This window comes from Elephantulus edwardii, unplaced genomic scaffold (genome assembly GCF_000299155.1).
Source record: "Elephantulus edwardii isolate Elephantulus edwardi_28Jun2011 unplaced genomic scaffold, EleEdw1.0 scaffold00117, whole genome shotgun sequence".
Lineage (NCBI taxonomy): Eukaryota > Metazoa > Chordata > Mammalia > Macroscelidea > Macroscelididae > Elephantulus > Elephantulus edwardii.
The window spans coordinates 1,958,061-1,969,015 of NW_006399867.1; the positions used below are offsets into that span (position 1 = coordinate 1,958,061).

The 10,955-nt window shown below is 47.4% G+C and overlaps 2 protein-coding genes across 2 annotated transcripts in view; both read left to right on the forward strand.

Moving 5' to 3' along the window:
• The window catches only part of EARS2 (glutamyl-tRNA synthetase 2, mitochondrial), a 42,025-nt gene extending 34,721 nt beyond the window's left edge, over window positions 1-7,304 (forward strand). Inside the window, exon 10 of the mRNA XM_006892688.1 lies at window positions 7,200-7,304. Within this exon, the coding sequence (XP_006892750.1) occupies window positions 7,200-7,304 (105 nt within the window). The remainder of the gene's footprint in view (window positions 1-7,199) is intronic.
• A 43-nt stretch (window positions 7,305-7,347) lies between these two features.
• Window positions 7,348-10,955, forward strand: part of GGA2 (golgi-associated, gamma adaptin ear containing, ARF binding protein 2) — a 57,836-nt gene continuing 54,228 nt past the window's right edge. Inside the window, exon 1 of the mRNA XM_006892689.1 lies at window positions 7,348-7,447. Coding sequence (XP_006892751.1) covers window positions 7,348-7,447 — 100 coding nt within the window. The remainder of the gene's footprint in view (window positions 7,448-10,955) is intronic.

Sequence of the window (10,955 nt, forward strand, 5' to 3'; positions counted from 1 at the left end):
ATGCTTGGGAGGGTGGAGGGACAGTGCAGGAGAGGAAGGCCCTCTATGAGGTGGATTGATTCAGTGACTGGGGTAATCGGGATGGGAGTGTCAGAGATGGTGTGATTGGCACAGGACAGAGCAGAGTTTAGGGCTGTTGTACATAGGGTCGCTATGACCGCACATAACAACAACCTTCTTCCACCCATGCTTCTAAGTCTTTGACAGTTTCTGAAGTGAGGTACTCTTGAGATCTTCGATAAGGGGATTAGCCAAGGTGATAAAAAGATAGTGACTGGGTAGGATGATAAGCCTCCAAGGCTTCATCCAGCTTCTGAGGATGGCCCCAGTGATCCCCCCCTCCTGGCCTTCACAGCCTTGTATCGGCTCTTCTTGTGGTGAGTAGGGCTGACCTGCATCACCGGGACACTGCTGAGGAAAGAATAGCATTGGACTTCGGAGGCTCATTCATAAAAGATACGTGGCTCTCATTTTCTTCTGCCAGATCCTTCCTTTTGGAGAAGCCAGCTTCCAGGTGAGGGAGACCCTCAAGCAGCCCTGTGGAGGGGACTCTCTGAGAGGAAATGAGGCCTCCTGCAGCCACCAGCTGCGTGGCTGAGCCATCTTGGAAGGAGGTCCTGCCAACTGCATCACTCCCCCAGATAACGGCAGACCCAGTCCTCACCTGGACTTGAACTGCACGAGGAGCCCTGAGCCAAAAACGCTCAGCTGAGCTGCTCCTGCATTTCAGACTTAAAAACTGTGAGATAATAAATGTTTATTGTTTAAAGCCAATTTGATTGCTGGTAATTTGCTGCCCATCTGTAGATAATGAACTAACATAGTCTCCTTGTCAAGGGAATTAGAGAAAGAGGATTGAAGAGTTGGTTGAACCTTAAGAGCCCTTGTCTTCTTGAGACGTAGATGAGGCCTTTGTTTGCAAGCAGTAAAGCTAATTCTAACATCAAAGGTTTATTGGAGACTGTGTAGGAGCCAGAGAATCTAGAAAAAATAAAGAACTCTGGCTGTTTGGGCCACGAGGGCTAATGGCTGGTTTTGTCAGAGTTCTTCCGTGGGAACGACTTCGTGTGGTCTGTTTCTCAGTTTCCGCAAATTGTGGGTGATTCAACTAAAGATTCTAATATGAAGGGGAGAGTGAGTGGGTAACTGAGGTCATAATGTCATTCCTTAGCCAAGGACAGGTAGTGGAGGAAGAGGACAGCTTGCCATCAGAGAATGTGAGTGTATTAACAGAGTGCTGGAGGTTAATGCTGACCAGTGTTGCTGCCTCTTCCTCAGTTTGTGAGTATCGAAAGCAGCAGAATGCCTCTTGGACTGGGGATTTTGCTCAGGACTACAGGTGTGTAGGAAGAGACCCCACACATGTTAAACAATCTCAGGTTCATCCCCCATTGTCATGTCTTGAGGGCTGAGTAGAAGTTTTTCTCAGAGATGAGGTTGGTTTTGGTTTGTTGTTTTTTTTTAAATTCCATTATCTTTCTGTGTGTGTACTGTCAAATCAGATCTGACTGGTACAGGAGGAGACTGTCCCTCCTTTTCCAACAGAGCATCTGGTGGGTTTGAACTGTGCACCTCTCAGATTGCAGTGCAGCTTCTTGCTACTAGGCCATCAGAGCTCCTAGAGATGAGGTTTTGTAGAGTATTTCGAGCAGAGGGGTAAAAAGAAAACGTCAGAGGGAGCTCTGGTGGCCTAGTACTATACTCCCAGAAGTATGTGGTTCAAATTCACCAGATTCTCTGCTGGAGAAGGAGGGACAATCTCCTCCTACACTCATCAGATCCAATTTGGCGGTACACACACAAAAACAATAAAAATCTTAAAAAAATTTAAAAAAAAACAACCCAACCCAACCCATACGTCAGAACACTGGGCCTGACTGGTGCCAAGGTCAAGCTGGAAACTAATAGACATGGCTGGGAAACCAGGCAGATACTAAATCCAAGTGACCATTTGTCAGGTTAAGAGTCTCAGTGCATTGCTGTGTGATGCAAATAACAAAATCCACGTTCAGACTTGCCTCGATGAGATTTATGATCCCACACAACAGGAAGTTCAGGGAAAGGGCAGGCCCCGGAGTTGGTGAAATACATGCTCACTGACGTCAGCAAAGACCTGGGGTCTCCATCTCCCAACACGGGGTGAGGGGGAGAGGGGCTCCATCCTGTGACACAACCTGGGGTTGATTCTCACCATGAACTGATGAAGACCTTGATTACTTCACATCGGGCAAGAGGGAATGGCTTTTGGTGGGTCCTTCATAAAGAACAGCAAGGAAACTTCTCTCCCAAGTTCCCCCCCTCAGCCGAACTCCTCCCTCAGAATCCAGCCCTATGGTTCAGTAGACCAGTCAACCCAGGTTCCCCTTCTCTGGGCCGAAGGCAGGGTCGGTTTTGCTCCCAAGTTCTCACCTGGATCGGGAGTAGTGTGTATCTCAACAGAGTGAGAGGTTTGCTCAGCGAAGACAGGAAGATGGGATGGAAGGTTGTGCAACCGTGGAAAACTTTTAAGCAGGAAGGTGACCTCAGATCGATGATTTGGTGAAAATCGCTCATCCTGGCAACTATGCTGAAGAAAGAGATGTGCTAACCAGAGAGACCTGAAGCAGGGAGCCTTGGTGGTGGGAAATAAATCCCTGAGACGACTTTGGTTCTGATGAAGCCATGTTTCCCACCTCTGCCTATAAGGACCCAGCAGAGCAGAGCCTGCCTCCTGTCCCATCACTCATTCCTGTCTGCTCACATTCTCTTGTTCTCTCACCTCCATTCATGTTAGTTATCTTTGAACCTGTGGACCTGTCATGTCCCTTCCCACCTTCATATTCCCTGTTTCTGGAATACTCTTGTCTGCTCACCACCTCCTTCCTCTCTCTGCCTACTCACTACTTCCTTGTGTCTTTAGATCTCTCTCAGGGAAACCTCTGTCTTCCCCCCAACCCCAAGGCCTCATCCTTCAATGTTATCTGTTGTCTTGAACTTGCACGTAGTTGTAACTAATTATGTAAATAACTGTGAGTAATTAGTGCTGCAATTATTTGTTAATGCCAAATTATAAGATCTGTGGAAACAGACAAAGAACACCGAAATAAGAATGACAAAAGCTTCTTGACAGAGACTCAAAGTAGAAAAGAGGGAAGGCTTCAGTATCCGGATCAGATGGAGATGGTTGGCAGGGAGAAGCTGGAGGTGAAATGGGACATCTTATGCAAATGTTGTTATTTGCTCTCAAGTGGGACTCCAGTAGGTTTTGGAAAGCTATAAATTACTCGGAGATTGCTCATCTTTTCCCCTCAGAGCAGCTGGTGGGTTCAAACCATCTGGTTTTGAGTGGCCCACTAGGCCATTAGAGCTCCCTGTCAAATTGATGATTGTTGTTGTGTACTGTCAAGTTAGAACCGACTCATAGCTGCCCCTCTGGTGGATTTACAGAGCAGATAAGTCGCATGGGAGGAACAGCTGCCGTGGAACAGCTGGTGGATGCTGGATTTGAACCAAGTGCATTTGGATTGGCAATGCAACTCCTTACCACTAAGCCACCAGAACTCCCGCACCATTGATCAGAGAAACCTAGTTGATTTAGTTCCAAGTTGGAAGCAGGGACTTAGTGGTAAGAGTTGCTCAAAGGCACATAGTTCAAATCCACTTGTGCGTCCACAGGAGATAGATGAGCGATCCTGTCTTGTGTGATTAAACAGCCTCTGAAAAGGTTAGCTATGACTCTGTTCTCACTCAGCTGTAAACAACAACAACAGTTGACTTTCTCTGATTGAGTCTGAATTAGAAGCAAGGACCAGTATTAGGGAAGCTGTCAGCTTTTGACCAGGTGTTGAACATCTGGGGCCAATTGTTGATGGGCTTCTGACTTCATGGGCTCAGTCCTCCTGGGCTGGAGGAGGTTTTTGCCTATGATCTGTCCATTGTCCATATATGTCCATTTGGTCTCTCTATCCATTAATCTGGGCACCTCATCTGTCTTGTGCCGCACTGCATGCTTGCTTGGTCCTGAGAAATGTGTCCATTCACATAGCAGGTGCTCGGCAAGTGTTGGGCTAATGACCAGACACATATCCAATCAGCTTGGATGGTCAGGGGCTCAGTCAAGTGGCTCCACTGTGGCATGTTAAGTTGCTATGTATGGTGAGGATACTCATTTGCTTGTACAGGAACTTCACATCATTGGTGGTTACTGTTCACAGCAGTTAGGGAACTATGGTGGCTTCACATTAAGGAGTTCAGCTGTCAACCTAAAGGCATGCAGTTTAAATTCACCAGCTCCTCTGTGGGAGGATGGCCAATCTCCTGTGCACTTAACTGCCTCTGAAAACCCCCTGGAGCGTCAGCTAGGGGTTGGTTATGACTCAATGGTACACAACAACAATTCACAGTAGTTAGGGAACACTGGTGGCATCATCTGTAGGAGGGATAGTGGGTTTGTTAAGTTTGGTGGTATACTGGTTAAAGGGCTTGCTTGCTAACTTAAATGTTGATAGTTCACACCTACCAGTTATTCAAATCCACTAGCTGCTCTGCCAGATAAAGATGTGGCAATCTGTTGTTGAAAGAGGTGGTAATTCATTGGAATTGACTCAAGTGCCCTTCAGTCAGTTCCAACTAATGGTTTCCCTGTGTACAAGAGAAGAAAAACATTGTCCTGTCCCATCCTTACAATCCGAGCTATACTTGAGTCCCCTGTTAGAGCTACTGTGTCAGTCCATCTAACTGAGGGTCATCTTCTTCTGACCCTTCAGCAAGATTTTACTGGCATGTGTTATTAAGGATATTGTTCAATGATTTCTGTACTCTGTTGTTGTTAGATGCCATTGAGTTGAGTATAATTTATAATGACCCCATGAATGATAGCTCTGAACCCTGTCCTATCCTGTGCCATCTCTGACACACTTGAGCCCACTGCTGCAGTCATGTATCAATCCATCTCATTGAGGGTCCTCCCCTCTTTTGCTGATTCTCCACTTTTCCAATCATGATGCCCCTTTCTAAGGATTAGCCAGCCCCTCCTAACAACATGCCCAAAGAATGTGAGACAAAGCATCATCCTTGCTTCCAAGGAGCACTCTGGTTGCACTTTTTCCAATATAGACTTATTTGTTCTTTTGACAGTCCTTGGGATATTCAGCACTCTTCTCCAAAACTACAGCTCAAAGGCATCAATTCTGTCATTCTGTTTCATTGTGCAGGTCTCAGATGAAAAGCAAGTGATTGAAGAGCATGACCTGAATTAGACACATCTTAATCTTTAAACTGATATCATTGTTCCTTAGTATTTTGGAGAGGTCATTGACAGCAGACTTTCTTAATGGAACATGTCTTAATTTTTTGACTGCTGATACCAAGGGTGTTGATTATTTAGAATGAGCACAAATATGAATCTCTCGCAGTTAGTTGGCAATGTAACTTAACTGTCTTGCAAACTTTGGAACACAGATGAGTGAAGGCTTCCTGCGTTACATTCATTCACAGAAACATTTCTCTTGCTATTTCACCACTTCCTGGAGCTTTGTTTTTCACCAGCTCCTTCAGTGCAGCGTGGCTTTCTTCTTTCAGTACCTTTGTATTTTTATAACATACTAATTCTTTAAATAATTCATTGTTGACCAATTATTTTGGTGCACTAATTCTGTATTATTTCTTTTACTTCTTCCTGCATTATTCAAGGGAGCGCTAGTCTGTAGGGAGTTGTGCTGCCAACCCAAAGGGAATGTCTCTCAGGTAGTTTGGACAATCTCCTGTGCAATTTTTGCCTTTGGAAACACAGTGGAGCCATAGGTAACAATGCACTGTGCAGTATCTGGCCACAGGATCCTTTACTAGTGTTAACTTGACTGTTAGGGTTTTTTCCCCCTATCCCTGTCACCTTGAGAAATGCCCAGCGTGTTTCTTCCCTTTTCATTTTGTCTTTGCACCTCTCATTATATTTTACTTTATTTTCTTAATCTCATTATTTCAGACATACTCAAGACCTTTGCAGTAGTCACCACATAAATCCACCCGGTTGAGCGTCTCCCTTTCTAATAATAATGATGATGAAGATGGCACAGGAGAGGATAGGGTTCAGATGTGTTGTTCATAGGATCCCTAAGAGTTGTACTTGAAGAAGCCTAACAATTTTTTTTTTTTAATTTCCATTCATTCATTGTTGCACTTTTCTCCCTGCCCACCACTCCTCCCCTCAGTTCGCTCTTCTCTTTGAAAAATAAAATTCGTTCACTGTTATACAATCCCTCCCCCCAAGTCCACTCGTTCTGGACTCCTGTCGTGACAGTAATACCTAATCACATATCCCTTTTAAACAGTTCTCTCCCTCATCTGTTTCAATGAAGTTTACATCATTTATCCCGTCTTTCTTAGTCTCCCCCCCAACCCTGCTGTCATTCCCGTTTTACAACAGTGGCCAATCTACAGGCAAAGAATACAGCCTTGGAAACCCCTATTAGCCAGTTCTGCTTTGAACTGTTCGTTGTTGTTATGTGCCGTCGAGTTCCTTGTGACTCATAGTGACAACAGCCCTAAATCTGCTCTGTCCTGTGCCAGTCGCACCGTCTCTGACACACCCATCCCGACTACCCCAGTCACTGAATCAATCCATCTCATAGGGTGCCTTCCCCTCCTGCGCTGTCCCTCCACCCTCCCAAGCATGATGTCCCTCTGCAAGGACCGGTCCCTCCTTACAACATGCCCAAAGTATGTTAGACGGAGCCTCAGAATCCTTGCCTCCAAGGAGCAGCCCGGTTTGACCAGTTTTACAGGATGAATCTGTTTGTTTTCCTAGCAGTCCATGGTACCCTCGATACTCTTCTCCAGCACCACAGCTCAAAGGCATCAATTCTCCTTCTAGCCTCCTTAGTCATTGTCCAACTCTTTGATGCATAACAAGTGATTTCAAAGACCATGGCCTGTATCAGGCGCACCTTAGTCTCCTGAGAGACACCATTGCTCTTCAGTACTTTGGAGAGGTCCCCAACAGCAGCCTTTCCCATCGCAATTCGCGTTTTAATTTCCTGGCTGCTGGTGCCAAGACCTCAAATTTAACCAATCGCTAAGAGGCAGCGAGAACGAGCGCGGGGCGCGCGCCTGGGTGTCGAGCACGCGCCTCTCGCCGAGCCCTGCCCTCCCCTCCGGACAACGCGCCCGCTGGGCTTGCGCGGAGGCCGAGCATGCGCTCTCCCCCCCCTTACCCGCCCCAGCACGGGCGCGCCGGGCCTGCTCGGAGGCCGAGCCGGTCACGTGCAGCGCGCGCCTGCCGCGTCGGCATCCAGGAGCTCGCCGGGCGGCTGCGGCGCGACAGCTGAAAGCGGCCGGAGCGGCTGTGGCCACAGCAGCAGGGCCGGGTCGATGGCGGCAACTGCGGTGGCAGCGGGGTCCGGGCCGGCGGAGGGGACCGAGTTTGCCGGGGGGTCCCCCGGCCCGGCGGCGGCCCTGGAGCTGTGGCTTAGTGAGTAGCCGGGGCCGCCCCCCCTGAAGGGCGCACTTCCTGCCTCGCCAGCCTTTCCTGGGGGGCCGACGGGCGGGCAGCCTGAGGGTGGGCCGGGTGGTCGGACTCGGTGGTCGGACCAGGCCTGGGCCTCGGCGCCTGTGGGAGGGTCGCTGAGGTCCCCGAGACTTAGATCCACGACCCCTTGGCTCTGCAGACGCGGGGCCGGTCCCCTCCCCCTTCTGAGCAGCAGAAGATTCTCATTGTTAACAGCCCGAATGGCTAACGTTTATTGCGCTATTCCGTCTTGCCCAGAAACTGGGCTGAAAACCTTTCAGCCATTTACTAAATCCTCTTTAGGACCCTGGGATCCAGCTGCTTTATCCCAGCTTGAGGGAGGAGGCTCGGTCCTTGCAAGATCCCGCAGCCTCTTGTAATCCTTGCAGCTGAAAAAAAGATCTTTAAATGCCTGCTAGGTTCTGTAGATGTTTCGTCGGGGCCAGATTCCTTATGTCTGTTGTCGCTTGTCAACTGCAGGACGGTCCAGGGGTAAAGACTATTGCTGTTGAGATCTGGAGGGTCAGCTGGGAGAGCAGAGAGTATGCCCCGCGCCTTGCCTTCGGGGTGTTGGGGATTGTTGTGGGCGGGAGAGAGATCAAACAATCTGCCCCCACACCGATGGAGGGGTCGCTAAGAGTCCAGTGGACTTACATGGCAGTGGGGTTTACTGCTTGTTAGTGGTGTGTTGGGCCCTGTCCTGGGTGTGTGGGGTGGCATAGGATTCTTGATCAAAGACATTTTTTTTTTGTAAGAATGGAGGATGGAGTACGTTTTCGCCTCTGGTGTTGGAGTTGGTCTTCCTACCTGGAGGAAGTCACAGCATTGAAGATTTAGCATTGGTGTGAACAAAGGAAGCCGGAGCATTGCAGGCCCAGGACAACAACATGGCAAAGAGCTTGAGGGGAGAAATGAATTGCAAGAAAATGAAAAATCTGAAACAAACAAAAGAGCTTGAGGGGTACAAAAGAGTGCAGAGCATTGTTCTGGTGCTGGAAATGCAGAGTCTGAAGTGCAGGTTGACCCGAGGCTGCACAGCTGGTTGGGGCAAGAGCAGCAAGGCCTTGAGAACTGCAGAAAGCAATTGTGATTTTATCCCATGAGCGGAGGTGGCTGGGGGATTTCCTGCAACAGAGTCTGTAATTAAGAGTATGGGGGATTTCCATCACCCTCAGCCCCTCCATAGGAGCTGAACTGGTTAGGGATGGTGAAACGTAATAGGAAGAAGCCTGTCTTGGTAGAGTTGTAGTGGCTGAAGTAGAACAAGAACAGTAGGGATGGAGCATAGACAATTCTCACCAGAAGAAAAATGTAGGGTGGACTCTAACTTCCAGGCTCAGGTAACCGTGAAGCAAAAAGCCAAACTTAATGCCATGGGGTCAGAACCTCCTCATAGTTGACCATCCAGCAGGTTTTCAGGGGCATATATGGCACAGGAGGAGATTGTCCATCTTCCTCCTGCAGAGTCATTGGTGGATTTGAACCACTGGAGAGGTGCCACTTTTGGGTTCACAGTGCATCTGTCTGAGGACTAGTCCAACAGCTGCCTGTGAGGTGGAGCTTCTTTAAGAAAGATGGAGTAGTTACTCAGTTTGAGATTTGGTCAAAATGGGATACTTTCTTAATCTAACCACCAAAGTCATCTCATAGCTAAATAATATGTTGGCTCGGTGAGAATGAATATGAGTTATAAATACTTTGATCTTTTAAAAAATCTCCTACATAATGGTCAGCAGTTACTTTAAAACAAGAATATAAGGGGGCAGGGAAATTAGATTAATGGAAATAGAGCAACCAGAATGGAAATAGTGAGTCATGAGTCATCATGATGGACCTAACCTGTGTCACTAACCTATGTGTAAAAATTGTTAAATGGGGACCTGAACTATTGTGTAAACCTTTACCTGAACTATTGTGTAAACCTTTAAAATATTGAAAAGGAAAAACTGGTCTGGGCAATTGGTTAGCTAACTACAGACAGGATCAGAGCTCATGATAAAGTGTGGGAGTTGGGAGCTCATTGACAGAGTTCTTGTCTAAGGAAGTTTGTGTGTATTAAGAAAGGCAGAGATTAGAAGATGGGGCATGAGAACCCCAACATTTGAGGGGCAGATGGAGGAGCAGCCTTATATGAGGGTGGAGAGCTGAGGGCAGGAAGAGGCATCAATAGCAAAGGTAGTACTGGTTCTTGAAATGGTGTAGGATGAGGAAGGAGAAGGAATGCCCACCTTAGGCAACTGAGATATCATTAATTTAGTCCTGGGGATAGAAAAGAGTTGATTTAGAAGATTGTAATTAGGGAGCTCTGGGGCTTAGTGGTAGGGTGTTGCGTTGCCAAGCCAAACATATGTGCAGCTCAAGTCTACCAGCTGCTCTGTAGGAGAAAAATGGGCAGTCTCTGCCTGTGTAATTTACTGTCTCTGAAAAACTACTGAAGGGTGTGCTATGAGTTAGTTCCGGCTCCACGGTACATAACAACAGTTACATCCTGGAGAACTGTAAGTTTGGAATTGAATTACCAACAAAGTAAATGAAGTATCAAAGTAGGGGGGGAATGTGGAACAAAACTTACAAACGCAAAAACGATTACTGGTAGAACGTCCAAGAGGATGGCTCTTATTAACTCTCTGCGCTTGGAACTGAACTCAGCTCTGTGCTTCAACTTTGAGCCAAAAATAAACATGCTTATAAGGTGAGCAGTAATGCCAGGGATTACTCCTTAACTCAGAGAATCTTACAAGACCAAAAGAGCAGTATTTGCATAGGGAAAAATCTCAAAAGGAATTGGCAGCACAGGAAAGAAATGTGAAGATTTCTGCTATAATTTGGAGACTGTAATCAGTGTCGCAAAACAAAATCTCTGTGAATGGAAAATTGACTGTGCTATAAACTTCCACTCAAATCACAAAAGAGAGGAAAGTGAAGAATTGGGCCTCTGGCTCAGGTGGCAGACCTGTGCCTGCCTCCGCAGAGAGCGTACGTGCCTTGCTCACAGATGCTGATTGGACTTGGACTCTTTGGGAATGATGTGGTCAAACCCAAAGTTGTTAGATCCTGCAGGTTTTTAGGGACCCTGAAATGCTGCATTTCTACGTGAAATCTTCTGTACTCTTTTCAAGTCATCAGATACTTTGAAATGTAAAATTTGGCTGGTGCAAGTCGGAGGAGGGAATTCATCTGTTGGATGTGGCCACTGGCCTCTAGCTTTCATTTTCTGGAAAGCAGGAGAGAGGGTTGTTGGAAGCAATTGCAGAGTCAGGGAAATGTTAAAGGGAGTAGGTAGAGCTGGGAGCCTTTTGGATGAAGGGCAGGGACACCTACCTCAAAAGGGGCTCAGGGCTACTGAGGAACTTCGAGCCAGAGCAGAGAGGGCAGGCGTGGGCTCCCAAAGAGGAAGGAGCCCTTTTCTTTCTGGGGTTTGGGGAAGGAGACAGAGATGATTGCACAGACAAGTCTGTCAGCGTGGGGGTGG